Source organism: Lampetra planeri, chromosome 69, assembly GCF_965212315.1.
Source record: "Lampetra planeri chromosome 69, kcLamPlan1.2.h2, whole genome shotgun sequence".
Lineage (NCBI taxonomy): Eukaryota > Metazoa > Chordata > Hyperoartia > Petromyzontiformes > Petromyzontidae > Lampetra > Lampetra planeri.
Genome location: NC_136174.1, coordinates 1,848,967 through 1,859,425, shown reverse-complemented (window position 1 = coordinate 1,859,425; position 10,459 = coordinate 1,848,967). Strand labels below are relative to the sequence as shown.

The window sequence follows — 10,459 nt, the reverse complement described above, 5'->3', positions numbered from 1 at the left end:
AATCACGAATAGACGTCGACCTAAAACTCACAATCTCCCGCACAGTAAACAGTCTGGTTTCCATGAGGATTACTGCGCCACCACAGCTATTATGGATGTATTTAAATGTTTTTCAGTAACCTGCATGAAGGCCACTACTGCTGTGGACTATTCCTTGCCTCGTCTAAAGCCTTTTGAAACTCTTGGCCATGATATTCTGTTCACAAGACGCAGTCAACTAGAATTGTCAGACAGTACGATAAAACGGTTTCAGAGATACATTTTAGACCATTATCAAAAAGGTCCATCGTGATAACATCTCGTCCACAAATTTTCAAATAACAAATGGCGTTCCATAAGGTGCGGTGGCTACTGTGATGCTGCATATAAATCAGCTACTAATCTAACACTTAACATACTAAACCCCTTCTTGGTTCTTTCTGTAAAGTCACGTAGAAGGGAATAATAAAAATAAAACATAATACAATTCTCACGACGTTTCGGCCACAACGCGTCTTCAGACGCTGTCTTTCTGACAGACCTGTTCTTCACCTGAGGACGGCTGCTTGCGTTGTGGCCGAAACGTCGTGAGAATTGTATTTTATTGTTTTATTTTTATTATTTTATTATTTCCCTTCTATGTGACTTTACCGAAAGAACCAAGAAGATGAATCCCTGCAGTCACGAAAGCTTTAAATCGAAAAATACTAAACCCCATTTATCATTCTGATCTTCGATTTGTATTGGATGTACGATACAGCACCCACTAATGTGACCTCGACTTCAAATCCAATCTCACGTAACTTGATGCAAAACGAAATCTACATTTGTCCCTGTTCATCCATAAAACCATTATAGGCAAATCTGTGCTTTAATTAGCTAAATCATAAACCCCACAGTTAAACCAAAGAAACCTAAGACGTACATATAATTGCCTGTGAACTATCCCAATAATGAGAATTGGAATGGGTAACAAAGCCTTAGCCATCGCAGCACCAACGTTTTGGAACAACCTTGTTTCCTCCCTTACCATCATAAATCTTCCTTCAATAAATGTCTGAAGCAGAAGATTCATGCTGTACACAGCCTCATTTGTAAATGTGATTGGAACGTTGATCCATACCCATGTATTGAAAGTTCAATATTCATGTGCAGTTGTGTCCAGGGACTGCCGTGTTGTCTTGGTGTGATCTGGGACTGTTGTTGTGTTACTGCCTTGCCCACGTTTGCATTCAGTGTTGAAAAAATCGGTAATAATAAAAAAACTATTGCAATTTGTAGTTATATACTTTTTAAATTAGTCATTATCAAGTTTCAGTGATTTGCACACCTTTCCTATATTTTACCCTCTGATCGGTTGTTTGTACTTTTTGTTATTGTAACTTTCTGGACATCTCGAGAAAGAGCTTCATAACTCATTAAATGAAGATGCTGATTCAGATTATATGTACATTGAGGGAAAAAAGTATTTGATCCCCTGCTGATTTTGTACGTTTGCCCACTGACAAAGAAATTATCAGTCTATCATTTTAATGGTAGGTTTATTTGAACATTGAGAGATAGAATAACAACATCCAGAAAAACGCATGTAAAACATGTTATAAATTGATTTGCATTTTAATGATTGAAATAAGTATTTGACCCCCTCTCAATCAGAAAGTGTTCTGGCTCCCAGGTGTTCTTGCGCTCCGCTCCCGATGTAAACATGAAGGCGGCAGTGCAGACACTCTGACACCAGTTGTAGAGACGTTCCCACGGACGCACTCAGAGACGGAGGTAAGTTAAGGGCTTTCGCCGAGGGTTTATTAAAGCTTAACATTAACACACAAGGGTACACAACTCCCAGGGGCTAAGGATCCTACTCTGAGTCCGGATCCCTGCCGGCTAGCTCCAGTCTCTCTCTCTCGTGTCGGATCGTGGACTCTGCCGACTCCACCGAACAGAGAGAGAAGCACCTCTACGGCTACCACCGGCTTCTCCCCAGACTCACTATTCAATCCCTCTCTACCCCTAGTTCCCTCTTCACCCTTCTTACTCTATCCGTTCCCACAGTGACCCCGCTTACGTCACGGGGTCTCCCTTAAGTACCCTAGGAGACGTGATGTCATCACAATGAGCTGCACACCTGACGTCACGTCCCCATTTTACTCCTCTACACAGCTAACGAGCTGAGATTAGGAGCACACTCTTAAAGGGAGTGCTCCTAATCTCAGCGTGTTACCTGCATAAAAGACACCTGTTCACATAAGCAATCAATCAATCAGATTCAAAACTCTCCACCATGGCCAAGACCAAAGAGCTCTCCAAGGATGTCAGGGACAAGATTGTAGACCTACACAAGGCTGGAATGGGCCACAAGACCATCGCCAAGCAGCTTGGTGAGAAGGTGACAACAGTTGGTGCGATTATTCGCAAATGGAAGAAACACAAAAGAACTGTCAATCTCCCACGGCCTGGGGCTCCATGCAAGATCTCACCTCGTGGAGTTGCAATGATCATGAGAACGGTGAGGAATCAGCCCAGAACTACACGGGAGGATCTTGTCAATGATCTTAATGCAGCTGGGACCATAGTCACCAAGAAAACAGTTGGTAACACACTACGCCGTGAAGGACTGAAATCCTGCAGCACCCGCAAGGTCCCCCTGCTCAAGAAAGCACAAATACATGCCCGTCTGAAGTTTGCCAATGAACATCTGAATGATTCAGAGGACAACTGGGTGAAAGTGTTGTAGTCAGATGAGACCAAAATGGAGCTCTTTGGCATCAACTCAACTCGCCGTGTTTGGAGGAGGAGGAATGCTTCCTATGACCCCAAGAACACCATCTTCACCGTCAAACATGGAGGTAGAAACATTATGCTTTGGGGGTGTTTTTCTGCTAAGGGGACAGGACAACTTTACCGCATCAAAGGGACGATGGACGAGGCCATGTACCATCAAATCTTAGGTGAGACCGTCCTTCCCTCAGCCAGGGCATTGAAAATGGGTCGTGGATGGGTTTTCCAGTATGACAATGACCCAAAACACACGGCCAAGGCAACAAAGGAGTGGCTCAAGAAGAACCACATTAAGGTTCTGGAGTGGCCTAGCCAGTCTCCAGACCTTAATCCCATAGAAAATCTGTGAAGGGAGCTGAAGGTTCGAGTTGCCAAACGTCAGCCTCGAAACCTTAATGACTTGGAGAAGATCTGCAAAGAGGAGTGGGACAAAATCCCTCCTGAGATGTGTGCAAACCTGGTGACCAACTACAAGAAACGTCTGACCTCTGTGATTTCCAACACGGGTTTTGCCACCAAGCACTACGTCATGTTTTGCAGAGGGGTCAAATACTTATTCCCTCATTAAAATGCAAATCAATGTATACCCTTTTTACATGCGTTTTTCTGGATTTTGATGTTGTTATTCCGTCTCTTACTCTTCAAATAAACCTACCATTAAAATTATAGACTGATCATTTCTTTGTCAGTGGGCAAACATACAAAATCAGCAGGGGATCAAATACTTTTTTCCCTCACTGTATGTATGTTGAACTTATTTCGCACCGTAGATATCAACCGTGCTATTCGGAGGTGCGTGGTGAGGACAACAACCTATACACAACAATCAGTTCTAGAGAAATTAGTTTTCAATCTCCGTCAGAGCCAGATGCCGCTATATCTGTTATTTCAGAATGCTTGTCTGAAGTCGCTGTTTGAACAAAGCAAATCTGACTGCAGCTAAACCTGGGCAAGACAGAGTACATGATAGTTGGCTCAGAGCAGCGTCTGCGAGCGTGGCAAGGCCACATCGATCCTCCACTGATTAGCAGAGTTCGCCCTCTCCGTGTGTCCAAAGTACGTTGTTGTTTTATTCCACTAATTTATCTTCGCTTCGTTATTGTTCCCTGTGCTCACGTTGTCGTTTTTATTATTTTGGAGATCCCCCAGCACCAGGTCACTCTTGCAAATGAGACTCCTGTCCCGGTCTCTCGAGTTCTACACCCGGTTACAGACGATACACTTGAACTCACTCACTCAATCATTTACCCACTCACCTACCCTCTAGCTCACTAACTTAACCACTGATGCACTCAGCCATTCACTCACACACCATCTCACTCACCCATGCACTCACTCGCCCACCATCTCACCCAATCAACCATGCACTCACTCAATCATTTAATCACCCACCATCTCTGTCACTTATCTCCTTACTCATCTACTCACTCACCTAAGCACTCACTCCCCATGCCACTCACTCTTACAAATGAGTCTTCTATACTGGTGTCTTGAGTTCTCGCCCCGGTTAAACACAATGAACAATGGTGGTGATGATGATGGTGGTGTTGTTGATCATGGTAGTAATGATGGTAGTGATGATGATGGTGGTGATGGTTGTGATGATAGTAAGAATGGTGATGGTGATAATCGTGGTGGTTATGTAGGCGGTAGTAATGATGATGCTGCTGCTGATGATGATGGTGATCATGGTGGTGGTGGTGATTATGACAGTGGTGGTGGTAATGATGGTGATGAGGGAGATGGTGGTAATGGTCGTGATGAGGGTAATGGTGGGAATGATGGTGATGGTGGTTTTCACGGTGAGGATAGTGATGATGATGGTGGTGATGATGGTCGTGATGGTGGATGTGATAATGGTGATGATTATGGCAGTTTTTGTGGTGTTTGATGTTCATGATGGTGATGATTGTGATGGTAAGCATGGTGATGTGGGTGCTGATAGTGATGATGATAATGATGGTGGTGATCATGGTGGTGATAATGATGACGGTAGTGATGATAGTAGTGGTGTTAGTCGTGGTATTGATGGTGATGAGCTTGATGTTGGTGGTGATGACGCTGATGGTAGTTTTGACGGTGGTGATTATGTTGATGGTGGTGATGATGGTCATAATGATGGTGATGATAGTGGTGATGTTAAGTAATGATTATGATGATGATGGGATGATAGTGATAATATTAATAATGGTGGTGATTGTGGTTGATAGTGATGCTGATGATGATGGTGGTGATGATGTTGGTGGTGCTGTTGGTAATCATGATGATGGCGATGATGGTGGTAGTGATGATTATGGTGATTATGATGATGGTGGTGATAATGACAGTGGTGATGACGATGATGGTGTGATGATGGTGGTGATGGTGGTGATGGTAGTGATGATGAGGAGATGATGGTGATGATTACAGTGATGATGATGGGGTGATGATGATGGTAATGATGGTGAATCGTAGGGATGAGGAGGCGTGGTGACGCGAGTGCACACTGCAGGCGAAGGAGCGACCACACGAACCTCCGATTTGTGCTGCACCGGCGACATCGCTCACGCACGCCAACCTGAACCTCACCCTCTCCCCTCACCCTACCCCTCCATGCTCACCTCACCTCACCCTTTCCTCAATTTTCACCTCACCCTCCCATCACCTCACCCTCTCTCTACCCCCTCCTTCACATCCTCTCCTCACCCACTTCTCACCCTCTCCATCACCTTACCCTCCATTCTGCCCTCACCATCACCGTACCTCACCCTCTGTTCCACCTTCCCCTCACCCTCACTCCACCCTCTCCTCACCATCCACCCTCTCCTCCGTTTATTGGGTTTCTGTCTCGGTTTCTTGAGTTTCTATCTCTCATCCTCAGGATGCACGACTCAGATCCACGATCTTCAATGGTTCTTTCAAACACCCCATCCACATCACAGGGTAGAGAGGCTGCAAGAATCTCCGCCGAACCTCGTGGATCACCTCCATGGAGTCGGCGCGGTAAAACGCCAGGAGTTCACCCTCCAAGTGCAGATGAAGGCCGATTCTGCGGGGGGAGGGGGCCCCCTTCACCGACAGTGCAGTCTTCACTCCACCATGAACCACTGATAAGTTGTTGTTACATTTCTCTAAACACCAGGACGCGTCGCTCCCTCCCAGCTGCTGTGCCTCACCACTCCCTTTCCGCGGGATCGTCCCGTACGCGACTCCAACCCGCCACCACTTCGCGTCCCCCACGTCCACCTCCCAGTAGTGGAGGCCCGACGAGAAGCTCTCACAGCACAGGGCTTGTGCACAGCAATCAAACCGGTGTGGGTGATCGGGGCGACCCTGGGAGTCACCGGTCCACGTCATCGTCCTGAGATCCGAGGAGATCTGGAGTTGGTTATTCGCCGAGTTTGTGTCCAGAGTCGGTGAGCGTCGGTCTGTGACAACAGCGATGACAACATCACTACGGAACAGCATCATCACCATCATCCACCATCACCACCATCAACATCACCAACCATCATTTTCACCATCAACAAAAACATCACAAACATCACAAACATCACCAGCCATCCTCGCCATGAATATCAATGACAACAACATAAACATCACCATTACCACCATCATCAACACTATGAACATCAACATCATTATCGCATTAAGCAACAGTACCACCATCATTATCACCACCACTAGCACCATCACTACCATCACCACGACCATCACCACTATCCCCATCACCATCTTCATCACTATCACCAATATCACCAACACGACCAGCATCATGACCATCACAACGACCATCAAAATCATCATCACCATCACTACCATGATCACCATAACCAATACCATCAGCAAAACCATCACAACCATCACCAATGTCACCTTCTTTATAATCACCACGACCATCACTCCCATCACCATTCCCATAACTCACATTATCACTAACAGCATCATTACCACCACCATCATCATGACGACTATCACCATCATTATGACCATTATCAGCATCAGGAACTCATTTGAGGTTGAAACTGCCTAGTAGAGACCCAGGACTTGATAAGATATCACCTGCCACTGATGTTAGCCATGGCAGGTAATCAAACCCAGGTAACTGGGTTCGTAGTGCAGTGTGCTAACCACTAAACCACCGCTCCCCCCCACACACACACATGCATATACATTCACAGGCACAAACTGCATCTCAACATCACAATTACCCCTGAATCTTAATGCTGATTATTTACCCAAGAACACCACACTTAGTCTCATGGCTGTGTTCAGTAGGGTCCTGGAATGGGCTGTGAACAAAAACAAAGATCCTCTGTGTAGCCTCAACAGACCATTGGGGCAAGTGCTGCTAGCGAGTGACAATGAAGACCGGCAAGGCACACGAGGAGGTGGGTGGCCAGAACCACACCCGACCACCTTTGTCTCCCTAGTGGTGATGTTTACACAAAACTAGGTAATTATTTGAGGCTGAATCGACCTTGTGCATACACACACGGTGATAATTTATTGTGAAGATGGCCCCATCACCCATGTTTCACACTGAAGAACTCACACAGGAGTTTGGCCACAGTTCCCTCGGTGCCTTTAAGCGAGGCAATGTCCTCTTGGTTGGGAGCTGAGGGTGGAGCTTCTCTAGGCCGCCCTATCCTGTGAAAACAGATCAGACACGGCCATCACTCACAGGATCATCACAGTTCCATCACATAGACACACATCACACAAAGCATCACGACTCACATCACAATCATTCACAGCATCACCACATACAGCATCAATTCTAGATTTGAAGCTTTCGTGACTGCAAGGATTCATACTCTTAGGTTTTGTCGGTAAAGTCACGTAGGTAAAAATAATAAAATAAAATAATAAATGAAAATAAATCAATTAAATCACGACGTTTCGGAGGCAACACAAGCTTCCGTCTTCAGGTGGAACCGTCACAGCACGATTGCTGTATCAAGTAAAGAAAATTCCAAGAGACCCGACCTTGTATATATACTTGTTGAGGGGGGAGGAGCCAGGGTGGGCAGCGGGAGAGGCTGCGGCGACTGCTGCTGGGACTGTGCCTTTGTTATGTAGATGGCAGAAGCAGGAAAGCATTTCAGGACAAAGCAACCCCCTGCTATGTTGCTGGGTGGGTAAAACTTAAAGTAGGAAACCAGCGTGTGAAAAAATAAGGTAAAACATGATAAAAAAACAAAACTGGCTGTCTATCAGTAAACTGTACGTTAACTAAAGAATAGTGCCTGTTAAATAAGATGGTTCAAATATGTGTAATTAAATCTTTTTTTGTATGGGGAATGACATCTTTCCAATGATTACTCAGTTTGTACCCATCATCACGGTGTTTGTATATCTGGATGGCTTCGTGTACAAACCTTTGATGGTAGCCAGGAGGTTTGCAGAGCACCTTGGTCTCGGAAAAGACAATCTCATGAGAGCCCACAGCGTTGTAGCAATGATCGGCAACGGCGGATGACTCAATTTTGCCGTGTTTCAGATCTGACTTGTGCTCGCGGACACGATCAGAGATATGACATTTCGTTTCTCCAATGTAACAATCACCACAGCTGCAACTCAGTTTGTAGACTCCAGGGTATTGTAATTCAGGAATGACATCTTTCACAGATGGAATTAGATCACGGATTTTATGTACTGTACTGAATCGGACTTGGATCTTATGTTTGTTTAGAATTTTAGAGATCTTTTTGGTCACACCTGCTATGTATGGCAACGTGATAGTTTTGATCGGAGTTTCAAGTGGCTGTTTCTGTATGGTGGGAGAAACAGCCTGGCGTATGGTGCGGTCAGAGTCTCCGTTCATCCTGAGGGCCCGATGTACATGTCTTAATTCACTGGCCAGGTGGTGTTGGTCAGAAATGCCATGAGCTCTGTGGTATAGTGTTTTGATGAGAGAATTATTTTGAGACGGGTGGTGGTGGGAATCAGGTTTCAAGTAGGAATCTGTGTGGGTGACTTTCCTGTAGACAGAATGTCCCAAGGATCCGTCAGGTCTCCTCTCAAACAGAATATCTAAGAATGGTAGTTTGCCATCTTTCTCCACTTCCATGGTAAAATCTAATGGATGGGTGTCGAAATTGATGTGGTCCAAAAAGTGGTTCAATGCTGGGAGGCCATGTGGCCAAATGACGAAAGTATCATCCACATACCTCTTCCACAGGGAAGGACGCAAGGTGGACGTCTGGATGGCATCTGATTCAAACTTTTCCATGAACACATTGGCTATTACTGGTGACAAGGGGGAGCCCATAGGAGTACCCTCATTCTGTTTGTAGAAGGAGCCATTCCAGGTAAAATAAGTGTTGGTGAGGCAATGCCTAAACAACGCAGGTACATCCGACGTTTGGTCGACTTCCCTAATCGAACCAACCAAACGTCCCTCCTTAAAACCCTCGGCTGCTAGACCTCCCAGATTATATGGTCTTCCCAAGATCCATAAATAAGGCACCCCACTACGTCCCATAGTGTCCACTATCAACTCTCCTACCTACAAACTAGACCGTTTTCTATCAGATACTCTACTCCCCTTCACTGGCAAGACCGCTTCAGCAGTACTTAACTCAACCCAATTGGTCTCTATGGTCAAGGACATGGTACTGTCTCCTGACGATATCCTCGTCAGTTTTAATGTTGTATCTCTGTTTACCAAAGTTCCAGTGCCTGACACCTTAACAATTATTGAAGACTTGGTCAACATGGATTGAATTCGGATGTACCTGCGTTGGTTAGGCATTGCCTCACCAACACTTATTTTACCTGGAATGGCTCCTTCTACAAACAGAATGAGGGTACCCCTATGGGCTCCCCCTTGTCACCAGTAATAGCCAATGTGTTCATGGAAAAGTTTGAATCAGACGCCATCCAGACGTCCACCTTGCGTCCTTCCCTGTGGAAGAGGTATGTGGATGATACTTTCGTCATTTGGCCACATGGCCTCCCAGCATTGAACCACTTTTTGGACCACATAAATTCCGACACCCATCCATTAGATTTACCATGGAAGTGGAGAAAGATGGCAAACTACCATTCTTAGATATTCTGTTTGAGAGGAGACCTGACGGATCCTTGGGACATTCTTTCTACAAGAAAGTCACCCACACAGATGCCTGCTTGAAACCTGATTCCCACCACCACCCGTCTCAGAATAATTCTCTCATCAAAACACTATACCACAGAGCTCATGGCATTTCTGACCAACACCACCTGGCCAGTGAATTAAGACATGTACATCGGGCCCTCAGGATGAACGGAGACTCTGACCGCACCATCCGCCAGGCTGTTTCTCCCACCATAAAGAAACAGCCACTTGAAACTCCGATCAAAACTATCACGTTGCCATACATAGCAGGCGTGACCAAAAAGATGTCTAAAATTCTAAACAAACATAAGATCCAAGTCCGATTCAGTACAGTACATAAAATCCGTGATCTAATTCCATCTGTGAAAGATGTCATTCCTGAATTACAATACCCTGGAGTCTACAAACTGAGTTGCAGCTGTGGTGATTGTTACAATGGAGAAACTAAACGTCATATCTCTGATCGTGTCCGCGAGCACAAGTCAGATCTGAAATACGGCTAAATTGAGTCATCCGTCATTGCCGATCATTGCTACAACGCTGTGGGCTCTCATGAGATTGTCTTTTCCGAGACCAAGGAGCTCTGCAAACCTCCTGGCTACTATCAAAGGTTTGTACACG

General features: G+C 45.5%; 1 protein-coding gene across 2 annotated transcripts in view; it reads right to left on the bottom strand.

Moving 5' to 3' along the window:
- Positions 1-1,756: 1,756 nt before the first annotated feature.
- LOC144737446 (E3 ubiquitin/ISG15 ligase TRIM25-like) overlaps positions 1,757-10,459 on the bottom strand; it is a 227,628-nt gene continuing 218,925 nt past the window's right edge. For both annotated transcript variants that reach the window (XM_078620154.1, XM_078620156.1), the window contains 2 exons: positions 7,292-7,386; positions 1,757-6,164 (listed from right to left, as the gene is read on the bottom strand). In XM_078620154.1, coding sequence (XP_078476280.1) covers positions 5,614-6,164; positions 7,292-7,386 — 646 coding nt within the window. In that variant the 3' untranslated portion in view covers positions 1,757-5,613. The remainder of the gene's footprint in view (positions 6,165-7,291; positions 7,387-10,459) is intronic.